The sequence below is a fragment of the Leucopleurus acutus genome, assembly GCF_964270905.1.
Source record: "Leucopleurus acutus genome assembly, chromosome: 11".
Taxonomy (NCBI): domain Eukaryota; kingdom Metazoa; phylum Chordata; class Mammalia; order Artiodactyla; family Delphinidae; genus Leucopleurus; species Leucopleurus acutus.
Genome location: NC_139152.1, coordinates 98027555 through 98040987, shown reverse-complemented (window position 1 = coordinate 98040987; position 13433 = coordinate 98027555). Strand labels below are relative to the sequence as shown.

Here is a 13433-nt window from a genome sequence, read left to right as displayed (position 1 = left end):
CTGTCTTTATAAATCCATGTGCCCTTTCAAACACAAAATCTTACATCCTGCTTTAATGTTATTTAAAACATCTAAGTGCATTAAGTATAATGGTTAGAAACAATTCAAATGACTTACAGAATTGAGCCTGCTTCCCAGCTGACACTGATGGCCTCTGCAGCAGGAAACCCCCTGTCTCTTGCACCTTTGGGGATCCAGGCAACCTTATTCTTCCCTCATCGTGGCAGGGTGGGTGGGCACCAGGAGGAGGCTGCACAGCTCAGACCCTGTATTCTAGCACTTTCAGTGCTGCAGTTTCCAATGAAGTTATTCCCTCCGCTGGCAGTGTCCCAGACAGTGCTTGATCACCTCCAGAGTCAGGGAGCTCACTACCTCCTGAGACAGGCCCTGTCTTCCAGATGGACATACCTGCCCGTGAACATCAATTGGCCCCCTTGGCTTTCCCCTGCTGTGAGTAGCTCTGCCCTCTGGACCGCTTGGAGAGAGCGTGGAGCTGGATGTCTCCCTGTGCCAGCTCCTCAGGCATTTGCAGGAACGGCCAGGGTTGCTTTCAGTTCCCTCTCTTCAGGCTGGCCCCTTCCTGGCTTTCACAGCTGGAGCCGGGCCTCGAAAATCCCTCTTCGACCAGGTAGAGGAGAGACTGCTTCTTCCCACGTGCTAGCCTCTTGCAAAGCACTTCTAGTCCTGCTGAGACGGGGCAGTACTGCTTCTGGTTTGGCTGTGGGAACACTTCCGGTTCCACTGGGGAACTTCTGGTTCCGCTGTGGGACACTTCTGGCTGCCCCCTTTCCTGCTTCTCTGCAGAGCCTGTGGAGGTCTGGGTGGGTAAATTGAACACCCGCTCCCCTCTGCTGCCTTGGGGGGTTGCACTGGTCGAATCCCACTTACAGCCCTTCTAGGTGTGTGACCGTGGCAAGGGTGTGGCCTTCTTGTGCCTCGGCTTCTCCGATGCCCTTGTAAAATTGGAATAACAGCGATGGTGCCTATGTCTCAGAGTTAGCATGGGGACTGGGTCCGTGATGGCGCGTGGTGTCGCCCCCCCCGGGACTTGGGCATAGAAGCAGCTCATTGAATGTTAACTAGACTCGCTTCTGTTGCTCTCCAGGGTCTCTCAGATCTCTCTGGAACTTCAGAACTGATAGCTCTTTGACCCCTGATGGGAAATGTTGAGAAAGACTTAAAACAGGAAAAAGGGTGACCTTTACAAAGGCTATTGGCCACTGTTTATGAGACAGAAGGCTTTGTTGTGACAAGAAAACTGGAGCAGTAGAAATTCAGACTTCAGACGCTGATCTGGAAGGAAACTCTGGGGGGAGTATGTGGACTTTTCTCTCATTCCAGAGGCTACATTTTTTGGTGGTGTGCAAAGTTCATTTATCTCATACCCCCTGCCTCACAAGTAATGAGGTCTCCACCTCTGGGAAGCTTTCAGATATCCTGAAAAGAGGCAGTTTGGGGGGATTTTAGACGGGGTCCCTGCGTGCTGTTAGTGTTGAGAGGGCTTCAAAGGGGGAAGATAGGGGTGGGAATCTCGCCTGCTTCTCTGCCGGGGGGATCTGAAAATCACCCCAGACATGCCTGGCACGTGGCCCTGCTCCCCAAGGCGGTGGCCAACCTCGTGGCAGAGCCAGGATCTTCATCTCTGTAACCTTTGGGCCCCCCGCCCCCAGCAAGGACTTTAGTGAACACCTGTTGAGTCATCCCCTAACCACTCGTGTCCCGGTGACTTCAGCAGTGGGGGGAGAGGGGACCCCCAGGCTCTTCCTCTGACACCTGTTGTGCACCTCATTTTGCAGACATCGACGAGTGTGAGAACGACTACTACAACGGGGGCTGTGTCCACGAATGCATCAACATCCCGGGGAACTACAGGTGCACCTGCTTTGATGGCTTCATGCTGGCACACGACGGACACAACTGCCTGGGTGAGTGAAGCAGCTGTGCCCTGCCCGCGGGGCACACCCTGCCTGTTTCTCAGCTCCAGCTGGCAGTGCAGGGGGTCGTGGGAAGGACTGTCCTCTTTTGGTTCCTTGTCTTAGTCTGCTACGGCTGCCGTAACAAAAGAGCACAGCTTGAGGGGCTTCAACAACAAGAATTTATTTTCTCACAGTCCTGGAGGCTAGAAGTCCGAGGTCACGGTGTTGATGTGTCTCTTTTTATTCTGAGGCTTCTCTCCCTGGCTTGCAGCTGGCCCCCTTCTCGCTGGGTGTTCACATGGTCTTCTCTCTGCGTGCAGGTACCTGATGCCTGGCTCTCTCTCTCTGTCCTAATCTCCTCTTCCTATAAGGACACCAGTCATATCGGAGTAGAGGCTATCCTAACAACTCATTTTCAACGTAATTACCTCTTTAAAGGTCCCGTCTTAAATACAGTCACATTCTGAGGTACTGGGGCTTAGACCTTCAACATACGAATTTGGGGGAAACCACAGTTCAGCCCATAACAAGGATTCTTACACACCTCCAGATTCTCCTGGTTCAAATACACATATTTTTAAAACAGTTGTGTAAAACTTGTGAGTAATGCAAACTTTCTGGGTCAAATTGGGAAAACGTAGGAGCACAAGATAAAACTGGAAAGTATCTTGGTTACTGTGGTGTGTTTGCCTTCAGGCGTCTCTCTGCAGCCAGGTGTGGTTACACTGTAGTTGTGATCAGGTGCCTGGCCCCTGTTATCACCCTTTTCCTAGTTGCCTCATAGTTTGATAAGTGACTAACAACCCGGGGCTGCTGTAACAAAGTAACAACTGAGTGGCTTAAGCTCCAGAAATGTATCCTGTCATAGTTCTAGAGGCTAAAACCTGAAGTTGTGGTGTCAACAGCGTTGGTTCCTTCTGGGGGCTTTGAGGGAGGAGGACCTGTTTCATGCCTCTCTCCTAGCTTCTGGTAGCCTCAGGCTTTCCTTTGCTTGTAGATCACATTCTCCCTCTGTTTTCACATTGTCTTTGCTCTCTGCATGCCTGTCTCTGTGGCCAAATGTCCCCTTTTTCTAAGGACACGGTCATATTGGATCAGGGTGTACCCTACTGACCTCATCTTAACTTGGTCATCTGCCAGTAACCTATCTCCGGAAGGGGTTACTTTCACCGGCACTGGGAGTCAGGACTTCGCCGTCTTTGGAGGGATGTAATTCAACCCATAATAGAGGTGGTTTGCAGCCTGTGGCAGGAGGAAGGTCTCCTGGTAGAAACCACGTGGTCCCAAAGCAGATGCCCCGGTCCCCCAAGCCCTCTTCTGCTACCGGCTGCTGAGTGACCTGGGGAACGGGGGCTGGAGCCTAGAGGGTAAGACCGTGGACTTGGCCGGAGTGTGGTGTGGCTGTGAACCCGTTCTTAACATCTCTGAGCCTCAGTCACTTGTTGGTAAAGGGAGGGTGTGAAGAGCAGCTGTGTCACACGCTGCTGTGAGCAGAAACTGCAATCGTGCCCAGACGGCTGAGAAGTGTGCCTGTCCCAGGGCTCTCAGTCCTCAGAGCGGCTCCTGTCACCATGACTGCAACAGGGATAACACGCTGTCTGCCTCACTAGGTTGTGTGTGAGGATAAAATGGCGCAGTGAAGTGGCTGGCACTTGGTGAGTATAAATTGTCAACAAACAAGCATTAGCATTACTGTAGGTGACTCAGCCACCCTTTTGTGGTTGGACGTTGAAATTCCTTGCTTATTTTGTTTGTTTTTACCATCAGAATCCAGAGATGATTCTGGGCATAAAACTTTTTTCTTGTTTCCCCAACTGTTTCCTTAGCAAGTCTTCCTGGAACTACTGGGTCAAAAGGATTATTTGGACTTTTTTTATGGCTTTCGATGCAGTGCTTCCTGGAAGGGCTCAGTAAACCTTCCATTGTGGAAGCTGGTTTTCTGGTGTATGGCATAGAAGCTGGACATCCCAAGTGCTCCGAAACTTCCAGAGTTAGTGGTGTATTCGTCTTCAGTTCCTCTGCCTGTTTCTGTTGAATGCATATTGGATCTCAGATGAGCTTGTTATGGGAAACAGATCCATAAACATGTAATTACACCCCCAAATAAGTGCCAAAACGGAGGTCTGGACTGTTAAAGCCCAGACGGGTCTGCGAAGAGCTACCCCTGCATGGGGTTGGGGGGTGGCGGGGCCTGACTCCTCAGGGGGACTGCATCCAACAGGATCTCCAAAGGTAGGTGAGCAGTTTACTGGGTCGAGGGCAGAGCCTGCGTGGAGAGCTGTGGGTGGCTCCTTGAGGCTGGGCTGGGGGGGCGGGGTGGGGGGGGTGCTGGGAGGAAGAGCGGGAGGTGGGGCTGCCACGGCAGGCAGAGCCTTTGGTGAGATCGCGGAGAAACGAGGCTGCACAGCGTTCATTGTGCCGGATGCCAGGTTCAGTGCTGTTCAAGTTTTCTCTCCTTTAATCCTCCCAAGAGCATAAGCATTTAACTTTCCTAGTCGCTCACCCCTCTTTTCAGATGATAGAGCACATTTCAGAAACTGATTAGTCCGTGAAAGCAGAGCTGATGGTCTCTATGGAGCAGCAGGCAATACCCCCAGTGGTCAGGAAGACGGACCTTGGGAACTGCCAGTTCTGGGCTCAGATCCTGGTTCTGCCAGTTATCAGCTGCGTGACCTTTGGTCTGGAAGTGATACTCGCCTCCAGGCCTCAGTTTCATCACCTGTAAGACAGAATTCGCAGTCCTCTGTCTGGCACGGCTCTCGCGAGGACTGAGTGGGATCGTGGATGTCAAGCATCTTGAGAGTGCCTGGCACCGAGCACACAGACGTGATGTGCACCAGGCTGGTCATCGGCTTGCAGACCAGATGTATTGCGGTGGGCTGACGCCCCCGAGGCCTTGTGGGGGCCCGGCCTGGTGGCCTCTCCCGTTGCGGAGCACAGGCTCTGGACGCGCAGGCTCAGCGGCCATGGCTCACGGGTCCAGCCGCTCCACGGCATGTGGGATCCTCCCGGACCGGGGCACGAACCCGCGTCCCCTGCATCGGCAGGCGGACGCTCAACCACTGCACCACCAGGGAAGCCCATCACCCTTGTTCTTGGCTACGGCAGGTGTACCCAACGCCTCCAGACTAATGGAGTCTGTGCAGGTCTTTGTTTCAACAGGATTTTCACGGTGGATTCTTTTTACACTCATCAATTTAAGGAACTGGGTAAGACTCCACCCACCCCCGCCTCCGAGCACAGATTGCAACTTCCTACGGCTCTAACTCACACATACGGCAGCCGACAAAAGGCTCTCTCTGTTGCTCCTCTGCTTTTAGCTGGGGCAGACGCTTCCCGACAGACCTCCTTATGTTTGGGCTTTTTCCTTCTCAAGACAGAACTCCGGCTCTAGAGAAGACAGACCTTGGCTCCCACTGGCTCCAGCCCCGCCTGACCGCGTAAGCTCTGAGAGCCGCAACTCCCTCACCCATAAAACGCTGAAAAAGTACCCAGCACAGTGTCAGGATCATGGAGGCTTATAGACACTGGCTGAAACAAGTAACACTGTACGAGGAAGCTGGACTTGCAGTTGGAAGATGTGACCCAAATTCTGTCACCAGCACTCATGAGTTCTATGTTGGACACCAGTTACTGACTCTCCATGTGTCAGTGCCCCTAACTGCAGAGCGGGTCAGAAATGCCTGTCTCGGTGTCACTGTGACAATTAAATATGAAAGTAGACCTGGAGAGCTGAACGTACTGATGTGAGATTCTCCGCGGGTGCTGGGTGTTGCAGAGGTTTCAAGCCGGCAGCCCACAGCCCTCCTCCAGCCTGTAAACATGTTTGGTCTCTCCCCGCCATGTTGATGATATGACCGTGACGATGGTGGTGGTGATTGAATTATTTGTCAACATTTATAAATCAAGGGGTGTCACATAAAAATCAATATTTCCAGCACTGTTCCTGCTTGGCCATAGTCACCCAGCCCCTGACTTTGTGGGACTTGGGCAGGGGTGCATATCCCATGTGGTCAAATGCGGAAGTCATCACGAAGCTTCAAACTAGAATATGTTCAATCTTTTCTACCTTGACAAGTGTTCCTAATGACTTGGAAGGCTAAACTGGAATTTAGAAGTCTAGGACTCCTTGGAGTTTCGTGCGAGAAAGTGGTAGCATGGGCAGTGCCTGCTCTTCGCCCCTTCTTCTCCCCCCTGGCTCCATCCTGCACCACAGGGAGCCTGAGGACACCCTAACCTGAATGTGCAAGCTCTGACCATTTGCCCCCAGACCACCTTCCCTTTGGCTTGGTCCTGTTATTTGTCCCTCTGAGAAGAGACAGGCTTGGGCCATGTGGACAGGGAATTTTGGGGTCTCAAACAGGTGTTTGTGTTCCAGGTGCCATGACCCCCTGTGGACTCCTTACTGTATTGGAAGGGCTGCAGCCACAGGAGGGGCAGCACAGGGACCCTCAAGGCATTGAGCCAAGAGCAGGGGCACCTCTTGCCCACGTCTCAGTGTGGTACCAGCAGCAGCCGGCAGGAGCCGCACCATGGCTGCCCCCTTTGGAGGGTGTGTGTACGTTCCCGATTGCTGCACTCCCCACCATTCCCTATTGCTCACAACCTGTTGGTCATTTAACTGCCTGCTCTGTCTCAGTAGGAATTGTGTTCACGCTGCCTGATGAAGCTTCCAGCGCAGGGCCTGCCCTCAGTGGGTGTTCGGTAGGGGTGAGAAGCTGACTGAGTGGTGGCAAGATTCTGTGTCTGCATTCTCGCTGCTTTGCGCGGTCCTGACCGTCTCTGGTCAGTCACTCTGAGCCCCGCTCCACAACCCATCACCCGTCAGGGACAGTTAGGCCTGTTTGCGTCTCCTGTTGTTTTGTCTCCAAGTCTGGGTCAAAAGTCTCGTCCGGTTGTAACATTCCGCTCTCAACCACCACTGAATTCCTTCGGGATGGTGGCTGGAATCGAGCCTGGTCAGCACAGTCTGAAAAGCATTCTGAGCTAACTAGGAGAAATGAGGCTGATGGCTGAAGGGTTATTTTCTTGCCTGGGTTTTCACAGTTGAACCTTTTCTCTTTGTTTTGAGCAAATGAGGTTATTTTCTTGTGGAGATGGCTTGCCTGGGACTGTGTCCTGGAGGATGGCCAAATCTGTCCTCTGGGGAGTAAAACCCTGTTTCTATTTGACATCTTTATTGAGGAATTTCTCAAATATAACAGAAAATGACACCAGAGGGAATTGAAACCATGATGAGATCCTTGCCCAACCCCAGATGACTGCTTTTAGCATTGTAATTACTTGAAATAGCAGTAGTTCTGTTTGAAAAATATTATTCCAAACTCCACGCAATTGGACATAAGAGCAATATTTAGGCTAATAGAATAAGATTTTTTTCGTCTTAAATTAAAACCAGCAGTGGGTAATTTTTTCCCGACTCCACAAAGCAAGGCTCCTTTCTCCCTAAAGCCATTAGTTCACTTAGCCAGATGTTTTCTGCGACCCCAGTCTTTATCTTGACTTACTGAAAAATACGGTTCTCAAGTTGCCCACAGTCTGAATTTCGGACTTGCTTCTCAGCACTTTTTCCCCTGATGAAGAGGAGTCATCTGGAGCCAGGTTCAACAGAACAGTTGTTTTGTTAACCGGATCGCTACGTTCCCGTTAACACTTACGGAGCACCTACCGTACGCCCGGCCTTGTGCTAGGTAGTCAGCTTCTCTTAGGTGAGATGGGGAACTTCGGCCGCACCTCTGCCGTGCACCTGGAGTCGCCCAGGATGTCATGCTCACGTGCCGTCGTTCAGTTCTCACAGCATCCACAGGCAGAAGCCATTAGTATCCCCTCTTTACAAATGAGGAAACTGAGGCTCAGAGAGGGAAAGTGACCTGTGTAAGGTCACACAGCCAGTACGTGGTAGGGCTGGGACCAGAGCCCAGGTCTGTGCATTTGCCAGTTCAAGCCTGTAAGCCACTGCCCGCCCCTTGCCTCATGGCACCCGGAACAGGACCAGCTCTGGGAGGCTGGTCCGGATCAGGGAGGGGCTTCCTTCACTGGGGGTTAGATGTGCCCTGCTCTGAGTTTGAGAGTCGCTGAGAAACCCTGGCGTCTGCCAAGCCAGGCTGGTGGGCGGCGTGCTGGAGGGCGTGAGGGCGGCCCCTGCTCCAGAGACTTCCCCCAGGTCTGTCCTGCCTCCCAGGCCAAGGCAGGATCGTGCTCACCCTCGAGCTGCTTTGGGGCATTGTCTCACCCCGTGTGAACGAGCGGAGCCCTGTTGTTACTGAACCCGCTCGTGTGGCTCCCATCACTTTCACGGGAGCACCCAGTTCTTCTGCCCGCCGGCTCACGAAGCCCTCAGGCCAGGGTGCTTGCTGCCAGCCTCCTCTCCTCACCTCTCATCCTTGCCCACCTGCACCCTCTGGCCCGGCCTTCCTTAAATCCACACGGTCCTCCTACCCTTCCCTGCTCTTCAGGGCTGCTCCCTGAGACCCCTCCCCCAGCATGACCTGGTGAGGTCCTACTTGTCATTGGAGGCCCAGCCTCCACCTCCCTTTGCTCCAGAGTCTTCTGCGGCCGCGTGGTGCACACCTGCGCTGTGGCTCTGCGCTGGGGTCCTCCCTTCTTCTCCTGCAGGCAGAAGCTATCTTGTTTATCTCGTCTTCCTCCTCTGAACCTAGTGTGGTGTCTGGCATATCACAGGCACATAATAAACATTTGTAGAATGAATGAATGAATGAGCTTGAAGAGGGTCCTCAAGCTCAGCACACTTCTGTGCTGGGCACATAGCAGAGATCCAGGTGAATTAGACGGAGCGTGTGTCACAGGACTCCCAGGTTCACGAGAAACACAGAAATGTCCACGCTTCTAATGACAGGTAGAAAGGGCTATATTCGCAGTGACACAAGCCTCCCACCTAGTATTCATCCATTTGTTTATTCAAAAACATTGTTCTGAGCACCTGCCATGTGCCAGACCTGGTTTTAAGTGCTGAAGATACAGTGAGTGGCGACCAAAAGCAACCAGGCACCCGCCCTAGGGAGGGGGGAGGACAGGGCGCAAGTAAACGCATAACTCAGTAAAGTAAGCTCAGTCAGGTCGACTCCAGTGAAAAACAATAAAATAAGGTGATGGAAAGTGACGGAGGCAGGATGACAGTGTTGGAGAGGGCGGCGTTCCTGTTACTGTTGCTGCATAAAAACCACCCCACACTTAGTGGCATAAAACACCCTTTGACTCTGCTTGCAGATTCCGTGGGTCAGGAATTCAGACGGGACGCAGCAGGGACGGCTCTCCGAGCTGCACGGTGTCTGGGGCCTCAGCTGGGAAGACGTGAGGCCAGAGCTGACTTGATGGGGGCTGGACTCATCGGGAGGCTTCTCTGCTGGCGTCTAACAGTCGATGCTGGTTGTCAGGCAGAACACTTACGGGCAGCCTCTCGCGGTCTTTCCACATGGGCTGGTGTGGGCTTCCTCACAGCATGGCCGCTGGGTCCCAAGAGCATAAGACACAAGTGCATGGAAGCTTTCCAGTCTAGTCTCAGAAGTCACTTTCACCCAGCTCTACCTGTCAAGGCAGTTACAAAGGTCCATCCACGTTCTTGGGGGGGTGGGCACTTGGGGAAGGGGGCCTTAGAGAGGAGGAGGAAGCTGCCCTGTGACGATCTTGGGAAGACCTTCCCTCCAGGCAGAAGGGGAGGACAGAGGCGGCGGCCCGAGGTGGGGACAAGCTGCGTGAGTTTGGGCACAGGTCACTGTGCCTGGAGGATCTGGAGGGAGGGAGAGGGTCTGGAGACGAGGTCGGGAGCGGGCAGGGCCAGGTCATGTGCAGCCTTGTGGGCCCTAGAAGGGAGTTGGGATTTTATTCTAAATTAGTTGGGAAACCATGGGACATTTTAACCAGGGATTGACACTTTAATTAAGAGATTTGCTTTCTGACTGCTCAGTAGAGAATGTGTTACCTGGAATAAGAGGCAGAGACCCCTGTGGCGATTTGGGTCAGAGATGTTGGTTGGCCAGGTGACAGTGGTGGCAGTAATGAGAAGTGGTTGAATTCATGTATGTTTTGAAAACAGGGCCAAAATGAATTGATGATGGACTAGATGTAAGAAGTGAGGGGAAAAGAGGAATCGAGACGGACTACTAGGTTTTGTTTGTTTGTTTGTTTTGTTTTATTTTGTTTTGTTTTTGCGGTACGCGGGCCTCTCACTGTTGTGGCCTCTCCCGTTGCAGAGCAGAGGCTCCAGACGCGCAGGCTCAGTGGCCACGGCTCACGGGCCCAGCCGCTCCGCGGCATGTGGGATCTTCCTGGACCGGGACACGAACCAGTGTCCCCTGCATTGGCAGGCGGACTCCCAACCACTGCGCCACCAGGGAAGCCCTGGACTACTAGTTTTTTGCTCGGAGTTACTGTGTAGCTGTGCTGCTGCGGCTGAGACGGGGAAGACTGTGGGGTAGGACGGATTTTGGGATGGGGAGCGGGGTGGGCTAAGAGTCTGTTTGGCCAAGTTCAATTTGAGATAATCAGTAGTCATCTGAATGGACATGGTACACAAGTTCAGAGGTCTGTGGGGTAGTCAGGTCTGGGGTTCGGGGAGAACGTGAGAGCCTAGAGCTTCTAAACGGCGTCAAAATCCAGAGCTCTTAACGTTCATTCGTTTCATAAGATTCCACAAGCACCTGCCCGGTGCCACGTCCTGGGCTGGGAGCTCGCAGTTGGGAGATGGATGACGTAGTCCCGGCCCTCAGGAAGCATCGGGACTCGGCCTCCCCAGCTTTGAGTCCTGGATCTGTCACTTAACTGTGTGACCGTGAGCAGGTAACGTCACGTCTCTGGGCCTCTGTATCCTCGTCTGTACGGCGTGGCTAACAGCAGCGCTTATTCGACGGGGGTGACGCAGAGACCAAATGAGATAAGCTTTGCAAGGTACATGCCTGGCACATGACGAGGGCTCAGCAGATGTGAATTACCTAAGTATCACTCATTCCTGGTGTGCAAAGTCAGAATACTTTTTAAAGAAAGTGGATGTCCTTTCTGAGCTGGTGAAGAGGCGGGGGGACGAGCCTCGTCCCCGAGCTGGGGGTGAAGCTCAGGGGACTGTTGGGGACTGTTCCTTGTGTGCCACACGGTGCTCACCACCCTCCCGGCTCAGAAACCTCTCCTTCCTCCTGCACTGGTTCCTGTGCACTCATCCATCGGCATGGGTCACGTGGCATCAGGGCTTCTGATCCCAGCTCTGCCACATACTCATTTTGTGGCCTTGGACCCTTGCACCCTCTTTCTCAGTCTCAGTTTTGTTTTCTACAAAATGAACATCATCCCTGTCTGGTAGGATCAGATGTGCAGGTGACAGCACAGGGCACCAGGCAGAGGGAGAAGAGGAGGAGAGGATCCTGGGAGGCGGCAGCCGGGCCCAGGGGCCGGGCTGCACACGTGGGAGGGAAGCACCGCAGAGGCCCAGATGCTCCGCGTCGGCGCAGCGGTCACAGCTCTCCCTGCGCCGGGCTGGTCCCTGGCAGGATGAAAGGGCCGCGCTCCAGTCCTTTTGAAGGCGCCCTCTCTCATCCTGGAGGACAGCTGGAGACAATGTGTTGCTCCCTTGAACCCCTAACGCAGGCTCGAGTTGCCTCTGTTTATTTGTCTTTATACTTCAGCAGCTCAAATGCATTTCTTGCTGGGAAAAAAAAAAATGCTGAACATTTTAATGTAAAACTAAACAGCTTCGGACAGTCATATACTTACTCCATAAACGCCAGTATTTTTCAAGGTAAACTGGAGAGGTTTCTTCCTGTTCTATTTACGCCCTCCCCTCCCTGCTTTTCCCTAGTCTGGCCCACATTCAGGTGGTCTAAACACGCTTGGTTGGAGGGATTTGCTGTCCGAGGACAAGTTGGATTCAGACTTGCTTCTCCTCCCAGCTTTTTACAACTGTTGATCTGATGGAAATTCTTTGGCTTGAAGAAAAGAAACACACGAGACAACAGTGTGCATCTTGGTAAATGGGCTTCCTTCTTTCCCCAAATCACTACAGAACCAGGGAGATCCCGGAGCAGGGAGGGAGGTGGATGGATTGAGACCCAGGTTCATTTTGGGGGGTGGAGTGGCCTCCTCCAGCCTCATGCCTGCAGCCAGCTCAGGACTGGGGGCCGGGGGAAGGGTTGGGGCAGAGCAGCTTCTGTAAGAAGCAGGCGAGTGCTGGGGGAAAAGGGCAGTGGGCCAGGAATCAGGCTCTGCGGGCCATGGACTTGCTGGGGGACCTTGGGAAACTCCCTACCTCTCTGTGCCTCAGTTTCCCCATCATCTGTGACATAGGGATGGGAGTTGACCAATGGTTTTGAGATTTCATGGGGTTTTGTTTCCAGCAGCAGAACCGTTTGTTTCAAGCAGAATCATACGGTGGTCACACTACTCTGGCCGAAATGGGAGGCAGGACTGGCAGGGATGAGAGCCCTGCGCTCCATGGAGCCCCTCCCTACTTCTGCAAGGTCCCTGGGGCCAGTAGCACTGTTTGGAACCCCTGTTTGGCCTGGCTGCTGTGTCAGAGCCCTCCTCCCTCCAACATCTTGTGATTCGATGACTTGGTGGCCTGGAGTGTCCTCAGGGACAATGGCCAAGCTCCTCGCCCCTACCAGCTGCAGTCCCTGTCTACTTCTTTCTCAGAACTGTAATCTCCAGCATGGCAGACAGCTTGCGTTTCCCTAAATGGTACCCCGCTTTCCTGCTCTGGCGTATCCTTACACCTGCTCTTCCTTCTGCCCGAATCACCCCTCTCCGTGCTCTTCATTAGTGCTTTTTCTTTGGCTGACGCCTGCTTGTCACGACTCAGCTCGGGCATCAGCCCCTCCAGAAAGCTTTCCCTGAGTTGCATACCCTTCCCCTGGGGGCCTACAGCCCCCTCAGGCTGCCCTCTGCCTCAGCACTGAGCTCCTAGCTTGTCCCTGGACACCAGGGGCGGGTCTCTGCTGCCCCGGGAGGTCCCGGAGAGCCCTGCTTCAGAGTGACTTAGCCCTGCGTTCCTGGGCCCAGTGCAGGCTGCTTGGTGTGATGGCAGGATGGGTGGTTGGCCGGTGAAGCGGGCAGAAGGTTGGATTCTGACTCTCCAGGAGAGCGCGGTTTGACAGTGGGGCGTGCACAAGCCTGGCACGGGGGCAGAGCTTCAGCGCTCTCAGAACTTCTGAGATCTGCGTGGCGGTAGCAGGGGCGGGCAGTGGGGGGCTCTTAGCAGCCCGCGTGACTGCAGCCCCCCGTGGCTGGCTGAGCTTAGGACTCCCCTGTCCCTGTCCTCACGTCCAGGCCCAGCTCCTTCTAGCCTCTGCTGTAGATGAGGGGAGAGCAGGGACTTGGAAGCAGACGCATCAGCCTTGGCTCCCAGCTCCCTTCCTAGCCGTGCTTCGGGGCCAGCACTTCACTGTTCTTACCCCAAAAAGAGGAGTGATGATGTTCCTGGGAGGGACCTGTAGACATCAAGCAAGGTGGTCCGTGTGGCTGCAGGGAGGCACCCAGCGGGCGTCAGGAGCCTCCCCTTCCTGCTCTCCCTTT

General features: G+C 53.8%; 1 protein-coding gene across 3 annotated transcripts in view; it reads left to right on the top strand.

The window, feature by feature from the left end:
• Positions 1-13433, top strand: part of SCUBE1 (signal peptide, CUB domain and EGF like domain containing 1) — a gene marked incomplete at both ends in the record, with an annotated part of 130615 nt that overhangs the window by 20005 nt on the left and 97177 nt on the right. For all 3 annotated transcript variants that reach the window (XM_082850199.1, XM_082850201.1, XM_082850200.1), the window contains one exon: positions 1797-1925. In XM_082850199.1, coding sequence (XP_082706325.1) covers positions 1797-1925 — 129 coding nt within the window. The remainder of the gene's footprint in view (positions 1-1796; positions 1926-13433) is intronic.